This window comes from Curcuma longa, chromosome 14 (assembly GCF_044706935.1).
Source record: "Curcuma longa cultivar G26 ecotype Majalengka, Jawa Barat chromosome 14, ITB_CL_G26_1.1, whole genome shotgun sequence".
NCBI lineage: Eukaryota > Viridiplantae > Streptophyta > Magnoliopsida > Zingiberales > Zingiberaceae > Curcuma > Curcuma longa.
In genome coordinates this window covers 4,538,698-4,559,872 of record NC_133874.1, presented here as the reverse complement: position 1 = coordinate 4,559,872, position 21,175 = coordinate 4,538,698, and the positions used below count along the sequence as shown (strand labels likewise).

General features: G+C 35.7%; 2 protein-coding genes and 1 pseudogene across 3 annotated transcripts; 2 read left to right on the top strand and 1 right to left on the bottom strand.

Annotated features, from left to right (window-relative positions):
- Window positions 1-241: 241 nt before the first annotated feature.
- LOC141844702 (uncharacterized) lies at window positions 242-2,112 on the top strand. 2 transcript variants are annotated; one of them, XM_074732701.1, is made up of 3 exons: window positions 242-353; window positions 1,673-1,953; window positions 2,078-2,112. In XM_074732701.1, exons 1-2 carry the CDS (start codon window positions 269-271, stop codon window positions 1,915-1,917), a joined length of 330 nt encoding a protein of 109 aa, XP_074588802.1. In that variant the 5' UTR covers window positions 242-268; the 3' UTR covers window positions 1,918-1,953; window positions 2,078-2,112. The 2 variants fall into 2 exon arrangements, with proteins under 2 accessions (XP_074588802.1, XP_074588801.1); XM_074732700.1 differs by lacking the exon at window positions 2,078-2,112 and having other exon boundaries at window positions 1,673-2,047.
- Window positions 2,113-6,254: 4,142 nt separating this feature from the next.
- Window positions 6,255-7,747, top strand: LOC141845335 (phospholipase A1 EG1, chloroplastic/mitochondrial-like; annotated as a pseudogene).
- Window positions 7,748-10,134: 2,387 nt separating this feature from the next.
- On the bottom strand, window positions 10,135-14,777 carry LOC141845590 (uncharacterized). The gene is made up of 3 exons (XM_074733653.1): window positions 14,577-14,777; window positions 13,777-13,951; window positions 10,135-10,494 (listed from the first exon to the last, which is right to left on the bottom strand). The coding sequence occupies exons 1-3, from the start codon at window positions 14,716-14,718 to the stop codon at window positions 10,404-10,406; spliced, it is 408 nt and encodes a 135-aa protein (XP_074589754.1). The 5' UTR covers window positions 14,719-14,777; the 3' UTR covers window positions 10,135-10,403.
- Between the last annotated feature and the right edge of the window lie 6,398 nt (window positions 14,778-21,175).

Genomic DNA, 21,175 nt, shown 5'->3' with positions numbered 1-21,175 from the left:
ATTTTCTTTAATTAAATAAATAATTTAATGTGCTAAGTATTTTTTTTAAAAAATAAATATGTGGGCATAGAAAGGTCTTGGTGGATGCTGCCGTACGTTCGTTTTATGCGGCAAGGCTGATTGTGGGCAAAGAAAACCCTCGCGCTTTAATTAGTCAAATTAAATAATAATCGAAAAAATTGAAATTTTATATATATTTTGAAAATTTGGGAAGCAGGGATGCAATCGCGAGCTTGCTCAAGCCGAAGGCGGTGGACGAAACGGAGAGATGAGCGGAGACATTGGCGGTCGATTGCAGCGGCTTCTCCTCCTCCTCCTCCTCGTCGTTGCGATCTCTCTACATACGATCGCTGGTCCGTTTACTCTTTCCCGATCCCTAATCCGAGTGATACTTCCTCCATTCGATCTCAGACTCGGTTTTTTCTTCTTGTATCCATAATCCAAATTATTCTCGCTCCTAGATCTCCGATGATCTATTCAAGTCTTTATTGGCGATCTTCGTTTGTTTTGGATCAGCATTTTTGTTTTCCTTTTTCTGTTAGGTTTTGAGGTTATTGGCATTTTTGATTCATTCGTAGAATCTAATTAGTTTTTCCGCATTGGCTGGTGGTTTCGATCTCGATTGAGGAGGAATGTGTCTATTGGCGACGCGCATTCTATCTTGTTCCTTCTGGAAACAATGGAGTAGTTTTTGATGATTGTTTGGGTACGTCTAGTCTTTTGAGTTTGTTCGCTAGGTTTCTTTTAGACCAGATCTTGAATTTCCCCCTCGTATTGAAATCAAGTCGTCAATCAGGTATAAGCCATTTAAAAGTGTCCAAGCCATTAAGAGTTAAAATGTTCTAAAACATCAAGGTGGAGTTTGAGGCATGTGTTTGGTCCTAGTGTGATTTTAGCTGATACATACAAAAATTTTAAAAAAGAAAGAAGAGGAAGAAAAGTCCAGGAAGTTGCTTGCTGATTCTGGATTCTAGTTCTAGACTCCATACACTATTGGGGCTGCAAAGGCTTCCTCGTGTTCTTGGCTTGAAATATCTATGAAATGGAGCGCTTTTCTCAAAGCTAGCTGCCCCTTGATTTGGGTTGATTCTCGTCAGTTTACTGATTGTGAGCTTGGTAATCTGTTGGTCTGATCAGTTGTCAGAATTGGTATCATCATCCAACAATTTGGGCGCTTATTACTTGGATTTCTTATTTGTCACAGAGTTGAAACAATTTTACAATGTCTTCCATCTGGGCTCCTTAGGCCTGGGCAATTTTAAGCATTGAATATAACATATAATTGCAAATTTTCTTGGTGCAATTTATTTATTTATTGTTGTAGTTTTGGTGTGTTATGGTCATGCCAGATTGTGACGACAACAGTACAATTTATACTTTGTATATAGGCTATTATACACCTAATGCATTTTCAAGTATTTGCATTCGCTACAAATTCCATTTCATAACTCGCCAGTCACATGTCACTACTCGCTTCTCTTTAACAAGGCATTTCCTACAGAAGGTTGCATGTCTGATCTAAACCAATTAAGCTATTGTAAGGATTTTTCAAATGCTTAAAAAAAATTCATTTCATGTTTAGAAATGTTTTTAGCACAAATGCTTACTCCGTCTTGAGTGTCTTACCTTTCTCGTTTCATGCTTGTGAGATACTAAATGTTTTGTTCTTTAGGTTTGGCTGATGATCCACCAAAATCAAAGAATGTAGTTAATGCTGAGGTTAATACTTATAATTCTGGCACTACGACAAGACCCGAGGTGTTATTTGTATGTGTAGTTCTCGCGGGTGTTGTGCTCTTGGCAGTTTTCCTTTTCAAACTTTGGCAGAAAAAGAAGAGAGAGGAGCAGCACGCCCGTCTTCTGAGATTATTCGAAGAGGATGATGATTTGGAGGTTGAGCTTGGTCTTCGAGATTAAGAAACATTTCATCCAATATGCCTATTGTTTTTTCGGGTAGTGTTGAATTGTTTTTTTTTTTCTTTAATGATGGACATAGTGTTCTGGTTCATACTTTTATATTCCAATGAAACTTCATTTTGCTGCTTTAGCATTTAGTATTTTGTATGTTCATTGGCAGCACTATCAAGATCATCTCCAACAATAAAGTTTACCTCACCGTCTTAGTAAAGACTTCTATATTTCATGATATAGGTATGGAAATTGTTGATACTGATAAAATTATCATTTTTATACCTCAGAGATATTGACTCAGATTATTATCCGGGAGTCTATGGCATAGTATTTATAGTGTTTCGCTCATAATTGTAGAGAAAGGCTTCACCATTATTACAAATGTTGGCTACTAAATCCCAATTATTCTATGTTCAACTCTGGATCTTATTCATATTTCAACAGTCTTTTAATATCATCAAGATATCATCAAGATAGCAGAAGTTTCAATTTGCTGCACTCTGTTCTTGTTATGCCCTTTTTTTCTGGTCTCTATGTTGTTCCCTCTAGAATGTTGGTAGTGGTATACTCAAATGAATCTTTCTGGCTGCCTTGTTAAGTTTTATGTCTTGCTTTAGAACAGTATAGCTAATACTCCTTGTCACAATAAACACAGATTCTAAACTTTTGTTACTTGATCAAGGATTTGCCATATAGGCAAGTATTCAAATGTTTTGACAGGATTGTAGTGATGCTGACACATGCTGTGCCATAGTTTGCTAATTGCAGTTAAACTTGTTATGTACTCTCTTCATGGTATTTATCTTATGAATTTTTTAATTAATTCTTCGTGTAGGTTCAGTGAATGTCCTGCGCATTTGTGTGGTTTGAATGATTGCTAGGGATTTGCCATATATACAATCTAGGTATCTGAAGATGCAGTCAGATGTATTTCATTTTTACATTTTTTTTCTAGTGAATTTTTTTTTACAATGAATCATTGTTTTCCCTTTTGGAAGATGTTTTTGCTTCACGTATGCACACTCTCATTTGATTCTTTCATACTGCTTTGTAAAAAGATGCAGCGTAGAATTACTACCTTTGTTTAATGGCAGCAACGGATTCCGATGATAAAAAACGTCTAGGAATCTAGAATTACTACCTCAACTCCAAGGTTGTGTTTACAGTCTTGAGGGGAAAAGAAAGGAAGCGCAAAGAAGCCAAAAGAAAGGTAATGAAAAGAAATCACTTCCACTCTGCTTAGTTTATCACTTTATATCGCTTCTTGGAAGGAAGAGGAAAGAAAAAGTGAAACTACAATTTCCTTAGTTTATATTCACACTTCAATTCCTTTTTAAGTTATCTAGGAGTGTTGCTGTCACATTGCTATATACAACCTTTGCTCTTGTAGGTTTAGGGAGTAGAAAAATAATAATAATTTTAGTTGAATTATGAAGGACTGAATGAATGATAGAGGGGAATGCCTATAAAATTAGCATTTATGACTTATATAATTTGTAATGGATAAAAATTAAGATGGCATCTTATTTTTTAATTAAAGTCAAATGGATGACCCACCAACATAAATTATTTGAATTATTCTTATCTTTATTCTTTTGTGTAACTATTTGTTAGTTTTTATACATTGTAGAATTTAGTAGATAGTTGCTACATGTTGTAGAAGCAATATGTTAGTTTCTACACGCTCGATCATTATTATTAAATTATATTCATTTGAAATGTAATGAGTGTCATAAAGTCATTATCATTTGTTTTGCTCTTTGAATTGTTGTTTTAATCAGGTTATCATTTAGAGAAGTAAAATCAAATTGATATAAAGTTATCGTTGTAGAAATTAACAATCAATTTTTACATATGTTGTAGAAATTATATGTTAATTTTTACATGATCGATTGTGATCATATAATATAATGCTCATTTAAAATGTAGTGAGTGTTATGAAGTTTTTATTATTTATTTTACTTGTTGAAATATTATTTTAATCAAGTTATCATTTAAAGAAGTAAAATCAAAATGATATAAAATTATTACTGTAACTTAGCAGTTAGCTTTTAACTGTAAAAGTTAATTGTTAGGTTCTACATAGTCGAATGATCAAATAATGTAAGGGCATTTCGAGTAGTTAAAGTCAAATGGAATATCTATTTGACTTTAATTAAAAATGAAATCTAACAAGAAGTAAAAATATTTTAATTAGAAATGGAACGTCCATCTCATAAAAATACAATGATGGATTTTCTTTTTTCCCTACTAAAGATTTTTTTTGCCCATTAGTAATTTCCTATACTAAAGATTAGATACCTACCTGAATTATCAAAAAATAATTAGCATTGGATATTTGGATTATCAATTTTTTTTAGCATTTATGACATATACAATTAGTAATTTCCCTACTAAAGATTAGAAACAAGAAACTACAAAATATGGTAGAATATTCTAGTGTAACAAAATATGTTTTAGTTGGCAAAATATTCTATATTTATTTATCAAAATATGGTACAATATTCCAATGTATAGATATTATAGTCCCGTCCATTTCGATGGCTTACAAGAAGTTCAAAATTAGGCCTAAACAATTCTTTGTTTAGAATATTAATTAGTTGTTGCGTAGCAAGAACATAAGACATTAGAGAGTTTGACAATCAATCTTTGTGTAGGTCAATTTCTACGTGATTTGTATGATCGTGTTGTCCTAAATTTTATTTTTAGATAATGAGGGTTTAAATTTCATCTAGGACACATTACATTTATAGAGTTTAAAAAATTTTTATGACATTGAGTTATCATCTATATACGAGTCATCCATCAGGATCTATATACGCTTTCTGATATATTTTGATGGTTGGTGAAAAATTTTCATAAAATTAGATCAGTTATTTTCAGAATTAATTAATCAGATTATAAAAATTAGATCATTAAATATATATATATATATATTATTAAATCTTGTGCAATATTTGATAATCTTTTTCACCTACAACATTTTACAAGCTCGGTTAGTTATATTTTAGTAAACACAAGTACAATAATATGAGTATAAATAGAAACTCATTAACTCCGAGATGGACGACCTATAACTGACTTTAGTTTAGGTTGTAGTAGTCCCTGGGGCAATGGTGCAACGGTAGGACATCCGGATTGTAACCTAGGGACCCGCGGTTCGATCCCCAGCTACGGCGTATTTGTAGGAATTTTTCTCCAAATGGGGCACTTCAACAATACAACCAGGATGCTGGGCATCTGGATTGATCGCTGTATGTGCTTCCTGATTGATCGCTGTATGTGCTTCCCGATTTACCCTGGTGGTCGGTGGGAAACTTCCGTAGTAATATAACCGACCACTCCCAGAGATGTTGGCTACTGGAATTATCATTTTTTAGTTTAGGTTGTAGTAGCTCCTGGAGCATAGCTGAGTTAGTTACGACGAAGCAGAATTATAGAAGAAGACAAGGATTTGAATCTCGCTGAAATCGAAACAATATTATCCTCCATCGTGGTAAGTTAGGATGACGAATTTTACCTTTTTTACATAAGAATAGTTTAGATTGTAGCAGTTGCACTCAAGGTGTTTGGACTTGTCCAAAGTGCTATAGAACTTACTATCTCGACCCCCGACACCCTCTTCGCTTGTCCCTCTCACACTCCCATTGTTCGAGTACGGGAGTCGGTTGAGGTCCACAGGCGCCGAAGCTCAAGTTCACACTTCCGTCCATCCATCCACCCATCCAACGGTCGTAGATTCAGCTTTCGGACATTAATTTCCCCACATATATCAGGTTTACCAGACCATCAATTCGATTCCATCCCGGCCACAACACTACAAATTACTCGTCCCTGTCCCAATCGTTGCGTTGGCACATCGATCTCATGGACGGAGAAGGGGCCATGCACATACATCCATCCACCATCAGATAATTGTCAAACGTACGCGCTCCACGTTTCAAACGAAATCCAAACCCTTGAAAATCCTGATGCAGACGTACTGCACTGGTAAAACGCCACGGGTCCCACTTTTGACTTTCACCTGCTTTGCCCTCCGCGTTGACCTGAACGCTAATCCACGTACGTCAGTTAAACGGACGGACGGATGGACGGAAAAGATATATATGATATAACAATTAATGCACATGAATGTGTGGGCGTCAAACACTACCGACCAATTCGGTGAGACAAGTCGATTAAAAAGCAAACAAAAAAGAAAAAAAAAGTAATGGATGTGACTCGAAATTCAACGCTTATTTCAAAAAGACAAGTTTGACGACAGCCGAAACCGCGTTTACCTATAAATACGCTGCGATCTCTGACTGTTCTCCTCACCTCACCTCACCTCGACCGGCCGATCGACTGACTGCTCTCCTCGCGCTCAGCTCGATCCATGGCGTCGCGGCTTCCGGCATCCAATTCCGGTGCCGCGATCACTGAGTGCCGGCGGGCGCGGGTCTCGGCCGCCGCCGCGGCCCAGTCGATCATGACGGCGGAGCTCGCCGCGGCGTCGGTCGCAGTGCCCAGGATTTCTGTGCAGCACGCGCCGGCGCCGGTTCCAGCTAAAGCGGCCCGGCCGGTGTTGGTGGATGTGAGGAAGGAGATGGAGGAGGATTGGGAGGATCTGGTGGCGCCGCTGCATCCGGCTCTGAGAGATGAGATCGTCCGGTACGGAGAGCTGGTTGCTGCCTGTTACAAGGCTTTCGACCTCGACCCTTCGTCGGACCGCTACCTCAACTGTAAATACGGCAAGCGGAGCATGCTCCGGGGGGTGGGCATGCCGGACGCCGGCTACGAGGTCACCAAGTACGTGTATGCCACCCCCGACATCAGCCTCCCCATCCCGACCCAGAGCGGCAGCACCTGCTGCAGCCGCTGGATCGGCTACGTCGCCGTCTCCTCCGACGACGCCTCGGCCGCCGCGACATCCTCGTCTCCTTCCGCGGCACCGTCACCAGCACCGAGTGGATCGCCAACCTGATGAGCTCCCTGGAGGCCGCGCGGTTCGACCCGCACGACCCCCGCCCGGACGTCAAGGTCGCCTCGGGCTTCCTCAACCTCTACACCTCCGGCGACAGCTCCACCAAGTTCGGCAGCGGCAGCTGCCGGCAGCAGCTCCTAGCCGAGGTGTCCCGCCTCCTCCACAAGTACAAGGGCGAGGAGGTGAGCATCACGCTGGCCGGCCACAGCATGGGCAGCGCCCTCGCGCTGCTCCTCGGCTACGACATCGCCGAGCTCGGCCTCAACCAGGGGGCGCCCGTCAGGGTCTACTCCTTCGGCGGGCCGCGCGTCGGCAACGCCGTGTTCAAGCAACGGTGCGAGGAGCTCGGCGTCAAGGTGCTGCGCGTGGCGAACGTGAACGACCCGGTGACGAAGTTGCCGGGGGTCATCTTCAATGAGAATTTCAGGAATCCGGTGGGCGGCGGCCTGAGCAGCTACGCGCACGTCGGGGTGGAGCTGGCCCTGGACTTCTTCAAGGTGCGGGACCCGGTTTGTGTGCATGACTTGGACGCCTACATCCGGCTCTTGAAATGCCATTCCAAGAGCGGCGCCGCCGTCCAAGCGAAGAGGAAACGGGTCGCCGCCGGCGACATCGCGAAGAAGGCCAGGGAGCTGGTGAGCAGCGTCCAAGTGGCGGAGGCATGGACGTGGCAAGACGCCGCCATGCAGCTGGGCAATTGGATGCAGCTCCTAAATATCTAACTCCCTCCCTCCCTCCCTCCGGCGCCTATGGACAACAAAGTGGTTCAAAGAATCACTTCATTTTTTTATTGTAAAATAGACATGTATTTTTAAGACTCATGTCCATTCGACACCATTTTATTCATTAATAGTTTTTATGTCCATAAATTAAATGAGAAGATTATTTATTAAATTTTTCTATATCTTTTTTTTTCTAATTTCATTCTTTTTATTATTTTCTAATCTATATATTTAAAGAATCCATAATAAATCTAGGGCGACCCTAGCTACCAAACTCAAGAAATTATAAAGATTTGATATGCACGCTTAAAAGACTAACTTCTAGAATATTCATTCATATTATTGTTATTATATGTCTTCGAATACTTTATTAGGGTACCAGACCTATCCTTTCCATCTATTTCAGCTCTAAATTAAAATAAAAAATAAATTCTCTAATTTAAATTGATCAAGATAAAAAAAAATTAATTATTTTATCAAAGACTCTCATACAAGACATGAATAATCTGGAAGTGCTTTACTTTTTTTTTTTCAAAAATGAATTACATCATTAAAGTCGTGATAGTTCTCAAAATTTATTTAATTTTTAATTTTAAATTTTAAATTTTAAATTTTAAGAAACTTAATAAAAATTTTAAAAAACAAAAATACTTTTTATTTTTAATATCTAATTATAAGAAAAAATTTTAAGTTCATAATTTTAATCAAAAGTCATCAATTTTATTCTAAATTTATATTAATTATTACAATCATGGGATCTCTAAATTTATCCATATTTTTATTTCTAATTTTGGAATCTAAAAAAAAAATTATAAAATTACAAAAGAATGTTAATAAAAGTAAAAAAGATAATATTAATTTTATTTTTATTTTTAGAAGAGAAAAAAAAGGACAACTTTACCGTGTCACTTAGAGATTATGAGTTCAAGTTATGAAAATAATTTTTTATAATGTAAAATTAAAATCCTTCTTAAGATTGAAATTTTCGTGTACCAAACTGTCTTTTATTTACAGTATTATTTGGGTTAAAGCAGCACAGTCGTGGAGCTCCGAAGGTGGAATATCAAGAGGTTTCTTTCAATAGATTTTTTTCCTTTTTAGAATTTTATCATGCTTAACAACTTTTTGACTTATAACTCTACCTGCCTGAAAAAACTATTAAAAAATTTAATTTTATTTCTTTTGACAAGATATCATATCCGGAGATAAACATTTTTTATTTAAGTAGGGCAATATCAATAATTTTCTTGAATTCTCTTTTATCTCAGCGAGTTTTAAATTTCAAAAATATTTAAATTATTAAAAACTTATAAATTTAAAATTTAGAATAAAGTTAAAATTCAGATTAAATCAAAGTCCCTTCCACTCCCTTAGGAATTATCAAGTCCCACCACTCATGACTCGTGATTCTATTGATAAGTGATTCTAGTCCTTAGGACATAGTTGAGTTGATTATGATGGAGTAGAATTGTTAAATTGAATAAGGATCGAATCTCGATAAAATTGAGATAATGCCCTCCTCCGCCGTGGCTAACTGCAGCTTTTTTATTTACCTCCTCACAAATGATCATGGAACCGACCATGTAGGGCCACTTGGTGATAAATTTCACCTTTTGCTAAAGTGATTCTATTGATCTAGACAAACTATTTAAAAAATTTAATATTTTTTATTTTGAACATAGTATCATACACCCCTATAATTTACTCTAAGATAATATCAATAACTTCTTTATACTCTTTTGATCTTATCCATCTTAAAGTTTTAAGATTTCAAAAATATTTAAGTTATCAATAAATTTTGACAAAAACTTATTGTTATATTTAGATAAGTCAAATTTAATCCAAATTTTATCCTATATATTTTTCTTTCATTCTCCTAAATTTCATCATATCCAAAAACTCTTGATTTATGAACTCTATCAATTAAAAAAATTATTTAAAAAATTTCACCTTATTTACTTTTGATACAACGTTATATCTAAACTTAACCACTTTTTACTCTATAACAACACCAATAACTTCCTCTTTACATTCTCATAATCTTATCCATGATAAAATTTTAAAATTTTAAAAATATTTAAATCATCAATAAACCAAAATTTATTAATAAAGTTAGATAATTCAAATTTAATCCCAACCTTATCCTTGAGGTCCAAAAATTCTTAATTTATATCATTTAAAAAAATTAACCAGAGATTAAAATTTTTAAACAACTCACAACAAGCTTCAGCCATTATTATGTGCATCCTACCTAATATAGACATTTCTAATAACAACCAGAGATCAAATCTCAGAAAAACTCACAACCTGCCATTCACCTTATCATGTGCATCCTTTCTGTATAGAACAAGGGTTCGTACCCACGGAGCCGTTGAAGTGGCGGATCTTTTTTTTTTAATCCATTATCATGCCTAAATATAGCCGATTGACACCTCTAGAGGTAGACTATAAAATACACTCAAATGCTGACCATCTTGCCCGTGGCAAACACTAAAAACCTTGTCACAATCTCCAGGACTGGAACAAGACAACTGCATAAACTGTGAAATTAATGCCCTTGTTATAAAAATTCTTTTTCCATCTCAGTTGAGGTTGAGGACGCATCGCCATCTAATAATTCAGTTCAACCATTTCAATAATTCAACGTGGAGAATAAGAAAAGAGAGACAAAAAAACACAAAAAACGTGCCACTAGTCTGACTTAACAATCTTTAATATTCAATTAATTTTCTTAACGACGTAAGAAATTAAAGGTTGGACAGTTCTGTACGCCTTTACACGGAGAAGAGCAACATGCATGAACAGTTTTATCTCCATTTCTCAATCTCTCTGGAAGTTGCTTTTATCAGCTTTCTTGTACTTTCTACAAGTTCATCAAACAGAGCCTCAACATAATTCCTACAAAAAAGATAAGAAAACAAGTGTGAATTTGATGATTGGTTTGAGACGATTCTTGAGTAGCTTAAGGAAATTTAATGTCCATAATTCCCAATTAATAGAGGAAAAGGTTCCAAAAGAAAGTATAGATCATGAAGCAACTAAGGAAGTGAGCTGAAGGGTAAAGTAGCATGGTTTGAGGACGTTTTAAAATCTACCTAATATTTTAACTTGTTTCAATGGTATATATATATATATATATATATATATCTACTTTTGTTTCGATTCAATTATGGTTCAAATTTCATCTATTTCTGATGTAACTTGAATGGCATGGAATCAAACAGGTGACATAAGGTGCCTTGGGAACATTATGCCATTGAGATGAAGAGAAAAACACATGTTTCAGCTGTCTAATTATCGGTTTAGGCCGTGTTAATAATAGGTCTAGACATGTGGTGCAATGTTGGTGAACATGCCTATTTCCATGTGATCACGATTGTAATCAGTAACAGGTGGTGCATACAATTCAAACAAATTAAAATTTCAGCTAAAATCCAAGGAACTACTTAGGTTCATGCTATTTCCAAGTATTACCCCATAAAAACGTGAAATCATCCATAGAGACTCTCAAATTGCCAATCACTTGTTGTCGTCTCGAATCTGCCCTCTAACTTGCATCTACCCATCGCTTTCTGTAAAAGTATTTAAAAGTACTCTACTTCACATCCACTTTCTCGATTCCTATCATATGATTTGTTATAACCCATATATTCTACCTTTTGTCTTCCTAGTTTCATAGATAATTTCATGCAATGTTTAAGAGGCTCTTCAAAGCGGCAAGCAATATTCAAGGAAATGAATATCCTCTAACAACATTTAGGAACAAATTGCACCATTTTTTAGGAAAATCTCTAGTAGGCTGCATCACAATCAAATGCTCCCACAATGGTACTGTGAACTTCTTAAAGGCTCGTTTGACAACGAAAGTATCAACTCAACTTTATAGGGTGGACTAAGAGGCTTTTTCTCCAATGGTCACAATTACTTCAATCTGACTCTTCTTCACATTAGCAATTATGTTTCATTGGCCTCTTCACAAACTAGATACTAAGAGTATTTTTCTTTCTAATGATCTTACTAAGGAAGTCCATATGAAGCAACCTTCAGATTTGTTGCTTAAGAGAAATCAACTTTGTGTGCAAACTAAAGAAATAAAGCTTGGTTTGGCAACTTTAATTCAGCTCTTCTCCATTATTTCATAATGATAAGTGCAACAGATGACTCGGTTTTTCACCTTATCTCTCGATCAAGTAGATGCATTCTTCTTGTTGTTTGTGGACTATATAATCATTAGCAAGGATGAAGCAGTTGGGATCGCATAACTGAAAGATTATCTCCACCAGCATTTTCTAAAGAAGAGCCTAGGCGATCTAAAGTATTTTGTTGGTTTAGTGTCACACTTATAGGGGAGATATCTACAACTCTCAGTGAAAGTATATACTTAACATGCTTGAGGAAACTGAAATGTTAGGCAGCCCAGTTAATACTCCAATGAATCCATGTCAAAATGGTAATTAGATCGGGGGAGTCACTAATTTATCATGGAAAATTCAAAATATAAATGGGAAAACTAAATTATCTTATAGTCACAAAAGTCAAGAACTTGCGTATGCAGTCACTTTTTAGAGACTCCATGTTCTGATCATTAAAGAGCAACTTCTTAATAGTACTTATGGAAAACGGCTCTTATTCCACAATCAAAGTCACCTAGAGATTGTAGGATACATTGATGTAGAATGGGAACCTCACTTACAGATAGATGATCTACTCCAGCCTATTGTGTTCTCCAAACTGGTAACTTAATTTCCAATTAAAAACAAGAAGCAAGATAAAGTAGTTCAATCAAGTGATGAGGCAGAATATCAATGGTGTTAGCAACGTATGAACCTATTAGATCATTATTAACTGAGTTATGTTGTGGACTAGTAGATTTGATGAAAATTTTCATAATAACCAAATTGTTATGCACACAGCTTCTAATCCAGTGTTTCATGACAGAACAAGCTTGATTCTCACTTCATTATTATTGAGAAAGTGAAATCCATTGAGATTTTCTCTACATGGTTAAGTTCAATAAACAATTAGCAAATTTACTCACCGATCCTTTAAGACGTCCCAAGATTGACTATATTTATAACAAGCTAAGTCGTCACAAAATATTTGAACCAACGTTAAGGGAGTATTAGACACCCACCCATATATAAATAATATAGGAAGTAAAATGTAAATACTATAATAGTCAAGAATCTATTTGTAATACGGAGTTGTGAATAATGCAAGGAAACAGGGGAAACGGGAATCCTAAGTGAGTGTTTCCAGTAACACTCGCAGACCCAAAACAATTCCTTCTTACTGTAACTATCACACCCGCCTTCCATATAGGTGCTTTTTTTCTACTTAGGCTAATAGAGAATTGGGAATCTAGGAATAACATGAAAAATGAAAGGATTTGCATTTTCAGAACAAGGGTAACCAAGGCCAAGTGCCAACACAATGCAAGAACTACCTAGACATATTAAAACTGGTGCGAATTGCAAACTAAATTTTCTTCAAGCTCTATTACACTATTGAATTTGGTACTGAACTATTTTCGAATATAGATATTCTAGAACTATTATTCAACCCACAATGATCCAAACTTCATCGTTCAATCTTCTCAATCTCAAATATGAAAAAAAAAATCTCCTTTCCATGGTCATGGCCCATAAAGAATATCAACCACTCATTCACGGGATCAATTATCCAGTCAAAAATAGACTTAGAAGATCCATCTCATTCAAACCTTTCTGAATGTAGCAGATACCAGTTGAGCTCGAGAATTGATGTGTATTCGAATCATAGGAGTAAGCGTTTTCTTGCTTGATCTGATAAGTTAAACCCTTGCATTTAAAGTGCTAAAGACATTTACTTTCTTCTCTTCGCCACTCTAGTTCATTGTTTCTCATCTTGCTAGGAGTTTGTTTACATCCCACTCCACTCCTTTTTACCTTGGCATTCTGTTCCATCCATTTAGAGGTCCTTAGCAGGAAAATAGGGCCAGGAAAGAAGGCAAGAAAGTCAAGCAATCAGGGTCAAGGGCTGGGTAGGTAAAAGCAATAGAACTATTCAATGCCTGCAGGGGATGCTTATATAGCTGCTTTGATATTTTCATTTTCTAGGGCAAATGCAAATGCAGTGTGACAGAATTAGAGGCTAAAGGGAGAAAAAAACTTAGTTAAAACAGAAATAAGAGTAACTTACTCAGATGGACTGTTTCGGACACCACGAAACAGCTTTCCAACATTTGAATGTCTTCGGTACTCGTCATATGCAACTCCTCTCCCAACACCATAACCGAAACCTAAACCTATTCCACATCCAGCTCCAAATCCAAATCCAAGCTGCATACCAGGAAATCCAGCTCCCAATCCTGCACCTGTAAAATGAGATGGAAGTTACAGGGGCTGATGAAACTGTATGACAATGAAGGACCTAATCTAAAATCACGACAGTCAATCCATTCGCCCGGTGTGACTTCGGTATCAGCAAAAAATGGACTACTCTGATAGCAAAACAGATAATATCACTTGGGGTTCAAACATAGTTGTCATACTCTTAGTCGTCAGAAACTCAGAATCACCCACTTCTTTGGGTGGGTAATTTAGGCAACATGTTCCAAAGATGGCAGGTTAGTGAACTCATTGCAGACATACATGAGACGGCATCATTCAATTGAGACAACACGGCAACAAAAAACACAAAAATACAGCTTTTGCGTCAAAGTTTCAAACAGTGAGTGCGCTAAGAAGTTGTTTTGCTTGTATACGTTCGACATGTACCAAAAGAACATGAACGCAACCCAATTCATGCTGCTGCGTATATTCTAAGCCCCATTGCTAATTAGGGGGGAAAAAAAATACTAGCTGTAGCTTGAATGAGCGAAACTCACAGTTAAGATGTATAAAGATTCAAGTTTTCACGAACAATAAGATTAATCTAGGACCAACGACAAAAAACAAACAAACAAACATATGCAATCGGAAACTGAAGATATTCATCACCTCCGATGAGGCCGATGCCGAAGCCAACGCCACAACCGGCGCCGAAACCTATACCAGGACCCAGCTTTCCCAGCTCTTTCATCTTCAGCGTTGGGATCCGCCACAGCAGTCCCTTCTGCTCGCTGCCGCCGTTCCAATCCATTCTTCTCTCCCTCCCGATCTTTCGATGGATTGCGTATTGATCTTGGTCTTGGTCGTGGTCTTGGCCTTGGCTGCCCCGCCGTTACGGGCTACCAGTTAGGCGTATAATTCGTGTGGCTGACGAATGGCAAATGGTGTTTCTGGACTCACAGCTAATCCGAACGTAAAGTGGCTAAATAATTCAATCTATGGGATCAAATCTAATTAATGTTATCAAATTTAATTTGTTTTTTATATATGATTTTTTAGGAAAAAACATTAAATTAACTATCATATTGAAATCTTTTATTTTATTCAACAATAAATAAAATCTTTTAGGAGTTTGGTTGGTCCAAAGGATGAGTTTGGCTAGGTTAGATCTAGAAGGAGGAGAAAATGATGCTAGATGCTCGGGTCTCGAGTATCAGGTATGTGAGAGCTTTACTAAATTTGATTGTTCATCTATTAAATCGAAGTTGATTTTCACCTATTAATTGATTGTTCATTATCATTAGTTGATTGCTCCACTAAATTCGACCATTTGCAGAATGATTCTTATCAACTTGGATTTGACTATGAACAGTCAACTATAGCTATTCATCAATCGATTGATGCTCAAACAGTTGAGTGATGCAATCAACTCAGAAACATTCTTTTCATTGCTACAGTGTCATCATTCGATTGATAAAATTCATCAATTACTTATGGACAATCAGTCGAGTTCTAAACTTTCTGTTCGCTCGAATAGTAACATCAGTCGACTAATCAATTCAGCTGATTTGACTTATCAACATCAATTGAGTTAATGAATCGATTTCCTAATTTTCTATTTTCTATAGTAATAGACGATTGATACATTGTTCATAGTGCTGAAAACCCCCTCAAACTTTAATTTCGATGTCTATAGTCCATTAGTCGATTGATATACCATATTAATCAACTGATACTTCTGTTTCAGCCTTATCAAAGCTAAATTCTCGTCTCTCCTAATTCCTATTGACCTCAACCTATTAAAACTTTCTTTGTCTGATATTTGGTCAATCTTGACCTACAGAGACTTTTCGATGTTTAGCATTTAGTCAATCTTAACTTATCAAAACTTTATCATTTTCTAGTATCCGGTCAACCTTGACTTACAGGGACTTCATACCTCATGTCAATTCCTTATTGGACTTCTAACCATCAAGTGCTCAATCAATTGTGACTCACTTAAACTTTTCTTTTGTTGTTGGTTTTTGAAATATCGTGTTCGATCAATCATAACTCACTTGAACTTCTCCACTATTTAGTATCCAGTCAACCTTGACTTACTTGACTCTTCACTCTAGTTAACAAATATATTTATCGACTATTAAGTATCCGATCAACCTTGATCTACTTAGCACCTCCCTCGATCAACTAACATTTTGATCAAACATAGAAACTAAATTCGAATCAACTCGAGCTTGGTTAACTTGCTCAATCTTGACAAGAGATTGATTACACCAACACAATAATCTCATCCTTTTTTATATTTGACAATATGTGTAAGTTAGGCTAACTCATTAGCCCACCATCCTACTTCATCTTTCTTCTCATGTCAAAGCACAAACGGTGGTCTCTAACTTAAGCCCTTTATTCTCCCTCTTTGACATATATAAAAAAACTACTTCTCAAAATTCATTCTCTTTTTCTATTCCAAACTTCCAACATCATCCCTTACCTTCCATTTCCTCTAATGCTCAACCTTGAGTATAAATCTTTTATTCATTTAACCAATCCTTAAATCTTTCATTCTCCTCCTTTCATATCAAATTCATGTCTTTAAGGTGGACCTCCTCTTCAAAACATGTTCCACTTCAATCATTGCACAAATAATATTTTGAAGTTCCTAAACCTTTAGAAAATTCTAAAATCTAAGTCATGAAGTTAAAAATTTAATCTAAAATCTTAGCCTTACCCTTTAATCTTTGTTCTTCTCTCTTTAACATTTCTTTCTCATTTTCACTAAGAAAATTCCCTTTGAATTTTTATCCAAGCATGTCTTAGCGATAAGAGTAGTTAGAATATTTAGGAGTGAGCTTAAATGAATGAAACAATCCTATTTTAGTCAAAATCAACGTATCAGCCGACTGTTAGACTCAACTTTTTGTTAGAAATTTACAATTCAATTTGGATCAAATTTTAGGAATGAACATACGTACAGATATTTTTATGTTAAATACTATTATGAAAAGATAAATTTTTTATGAAAATACATCTTATTTTAAAGAATGACACAATTGAAAACTAATGAAATATTCAATGTTTTACTCTAATTTTGTATTAACCTAATCAATGGTAATTCCTATCAACAAATAGACTTCATCAAAGTTTTTAATATGATTTTAAAATGATTTTCAAAATTAATGTCAACTATGATCTATGAGTTGAATGTGCATGACTAATATATTAACTTTTCCCATGTTGATCATCACAAAATCTATTTAATTTGATGAAACTTAGCTCAGTTTTGATGCACCAAATTAGCATCTTAAACTTAGTTTATTATCTTAACATCTCATTTGTAGTTAATGTATCTTAATACACATATAAAAGTCAATCATATTATTCTTATGAGATATAAATTTGATTTTTTCCTAAACTAAAAGATTATGCATCTCTATCTAGAAATTCTTAATTTGACCATCCTATATAAGATGTCATATAATGTCATTCAAATGCATACTTTTTAATATAAGATGTCAAACAATGTCATTCAAATATATACTTTTTAAAATAAAATTTATCATACTAAAATGATGCATATATGACATGACATGTATCAAATATCATGGTAAGATATAATACTCATGTATGCCATGATGCCATGACAGGTATCAACATACAATCATGGTAAGCATAGCACAATAGTATAAAAAATATACCTAGATGCCCAATCTAAGCATCATCATTTAACCTTTATGCCAAATATAAAATTTGACATAAGCGGACCAAACTCCCTCAAATGTGTCAAAACCTCTAAATTTGACACACTTTTGGATTCTATCTTACTGTGTCAATTTTGATTAGACTTAAGAACTCAATTCTTATTGGCACACTCTAAAATCCTTAAAGATAAAAATTTTAAATTTCATTTTTAAGATATCACTATATCTCGAAAATGCCATAAAATGTCAATTTTACTATGATTTAATTAACCACCCTTCTAATCTAAGTTGGTACACTCCGAATACATCTAGTGTGAAGGGATCACACTCTTAGGAATTCAATACCCATTGGTGAAATAGGTACTCACTAGGAATAACTTCCCTAGATACCTTCCTAATGACTTTTCATCAAGGTTAACTATACAAATGACCTTCCTGGTAACCTTGACTTGATTTCTAAACTTAGGGTTTGCTTTGTTCTTAGACCCTTTAAACTTATTTGTCATATTTTTTAGGGCCTTCTCCAATTGATCAAGTTTTAACCTCAAAACTTGATTTTCAACCTTTGAGGCACTAACTCTTGATTGTTCATGTTTAGTTTGATTATTTCTTTTTCTATGCATTTGTCTACCTTTCTTAGGATTTGTTGCCTAGATTATTTTCCACCTTCCTATTTTTAGATGGGGTAGTTCTAGCATGATATGATCTAAAGTTATCTTTAAATTTATCATACTTCATATTATCATGATAATAAACAATAAAATTATAAACTTATTTCTAGTATGTTTCTTATTATGACACAAGGGAATTGCATTATGAAATAATACCTTAGAAGCTTCTTCTAGGCTTGAGCTTCCTCCCTTATCTTTACTTTGGTGCCTCCCCTTTAGATATTGATTCTGATAATGCCCTCTTTGGTTGCATGAAAAACACACTATGCCCTCCTTGCCTTTCCGTACCATGAGTTCGGCTTCTTTTGGCTTCTCCTTAGCCTTAGGTATTATTTGAGCTTTCTTCTTTGTCAACTTAAGACACTTGCTCTTATCGTGCAATTTTCTCCTACACTCGAAGAAAATAATATGATCTTTACTCTTAACAATCAAAATTGTTATGCCTTCTAGTGTTGGATTCTCTAGACTCGCAGAGGTAGCACAATCTTCCTTATTGATTTCATATGTTAAGAGTTCCTCTAGTTCCTATGTCAATGGCCTCTTCCTCTCAATCCTTGAGGTAGATGCTTTTTCAACTTCCTGGATGTTGAACACCTCTCAATCTCTATGTCCTCTTGTTTTGAGACAATAACTTTCCTTCTTGTTTTCATCTTCATTTTATGTTAGTGTGGATGGATCTTCATGAAGCTTAACCAACTTGATCCATAGATCACACACATCCTTATATTTATCTAATTTACATAAAACATTATCAGACACCAAATTAATCAAAATTTTGATTACCTTGTCGTTTATTTCAGATTTTTAAATTTGTTCTTGGTCCATTTCTTCTTCTTGAAGAGTCTCCCTTTGCTATCCTTTAGGGCTTCGAATCCCTCCATTAGAATGAACAAATTCTCGATGTCCATTATCAAGAAATTTTTCATCCTTGATTTTAATTTCAATAATCGAAGTTTTCCATTATGAAAGGTGGAGATACTCAGATATCAAATCCAAACGTCTCTAGGGTCCATTTCGAAATCTAGCTCCCTCTAGCATTGGTTCCTTCAGCGGTCAGTCCGATAAAGAGAGACCTCACTTCGATACCACTTGTTGGTATCGAATGACTTGAAATTGCAGCTCTTCATTCTTCCCTCTAATGCTGGGCTCTTTGATGGTCAGTCTAATCATTAGTCAACCTAGATTTGATACAACTTGTTGGGACCAATGTGATGCTAGAGGGGGGGGGGGGGGGGGGGGGGGGGAATCACTTCGATTTGTAGATTAGGTTGCACAACGGAAACTTAAAGTGAAATTGACAGCACAAGTACAACACTAAAATTTTACTTGGTTTTAAACCTCCAAAGGTTGCTATTCCAATGCCTAGTTCTAGCTCCCTACTATCACTAAATCTTCTCTTATTCATATACTTTTTAAAGGCAGAGAAACCTTTACAATTCTTATTTCTTACAAACAATACAACAAGAATACAAATATACAAAAGCAAATACAATAAAAGTAAACTATTTTACAAGAATCTTACTTATGATCACTTTTTTATTTCTTTGGATTGTCTCTTGATGGTCTAAAAATATAGTAACACTTTCTTCCAAAACCCCAAAAAATTGATGTTGAAAAGCTCCTCAAAACCCTTCTTTTATAGCCTTTAGGTTGCGGCTGATTTTCTCCTATTAGTCAAATGTTCATCATCATCATCAGTTGATTACTCCACTAATTCAACCCTTGCATCTACAAAATAGTTCTTACCAACTCTAATTTGAACATGAAAAATTGGCTATTACTATTTATCAATCAATTAATGCCCAAACAGTTGAGTGTTGTAGTCGACTCATAAATCTTCTATTTGTTGCTATAGTGTCATCAGTTGATTGATAAAACTCATCAATTGACTAATGGATAATCAGTTGAGTTCTAAAATTTTTGTTCGCTCGAATAGTGACTTTAGTTGACTGATCAACTCGACTGATCACATCACTGGAGTTAATCAATCAATTTTTTAACTTTCTATTTGCTATAATAACAGTCAATTGATACACCTTTCATAGTGTTGAAAATCTCTCAAATTTTAATTTCGGGGTTTAGGATCCATTAATTGATTGATACACCCTTCTATTTTAACCTTATCAAAGTTGAATTCTTGCATCGCCTAGTATCTTATTGATCTCAACTTATTAGGACTTCCTTTGCTCTACATCTGATCAATTTGACCTGTCAAAACTTCTTGTTGTCTAATATCCGATTAATCTTGACCTATCAAGACTTAATCATTGCCTTGCATCCTATCAATCTTGACCTGTCAGGACTTCATCATTACCTAACATCTAATCAACATTTGTTAGGACTTGCATGATGCCAACTCCTTGTTGGACTTCCGAACCGCTAAATGTCCGGTCAACCGTGATCCACTTGAACTTTTCTTTTGCCAAATCTCTATTGAACTTTCGACCACCAAGTATCTGATCAACTATGACGCATTTGAACTTTTTCACCGTTAAGTATTCAATCAACCTTGACCTATTTGGCTCTTCGTTGTTGTCAACAAACATATTTATTGTCTGTCAAGTATTTAATCAACCTTGATCTACTTGATGTCTCACTCAACCACCTAACATATTGATCAAACTTCAAAATTAAACTTGAGTCAACCCGAGCTTGAGTAACTTGGTCAACCTTGACTAAAGGTCAATTGCACCAATAAGGGTGACTAGTAATGAAGGCGACCAATAATGACAAACGTTAGACATTACAAGGGGGGTTGAACTTTGGGGCCATTATGAGAAGGTGGTCAATAATAGAGGTGAGTGACTATTGTGGAAGGAATATCATAATGAGAGTTGTTACTTAGTGAAAGCTATAAAAGGAGATTGGTAATCAAAGGACGATGTAAGTTTTTCCTCTC

Excerpts from the sequence above, each read along its gene's own strand:
- LOC141844702 (XM_074732701.1), top strand. The coding sequence starts at position 269 with ATGAGCGGAGACATTGGCGGTCGATTGCAGCGGCTTCTCCTCCTCCTC. Across the intron at positions 354-1,672 it reads CTCTCTACATACGATCGCTG|GTTTGGCTGATGATCCACCA; the intron begins GTCCGTTTACTC and ends TTTGTTCTTTAG.
- LOC141845590 (XM_074733653.1), bottom strand. The coding sequence starts at position 14,718 with ATGGATTGGAACGGCGGCAGCGAGCAGAAGGGACTGCTGTGGCGGATC. Across the intron at positions 13,952-14,576 it reads CGGCATCGGCCTCATCGGAG|GTGCAGGATTGGGAGCTGGA; the intron begins GTGATGAATATC and ends CTCATTTTACAG. Across the intron at positions 10,495-13,776 it reads GTCCGAAACAGTCCATCTGA|GAATTATGTTGAGGCTCTGT; the intron begins GTAAGTTACTCT and ends TCTTTTTTGTAG.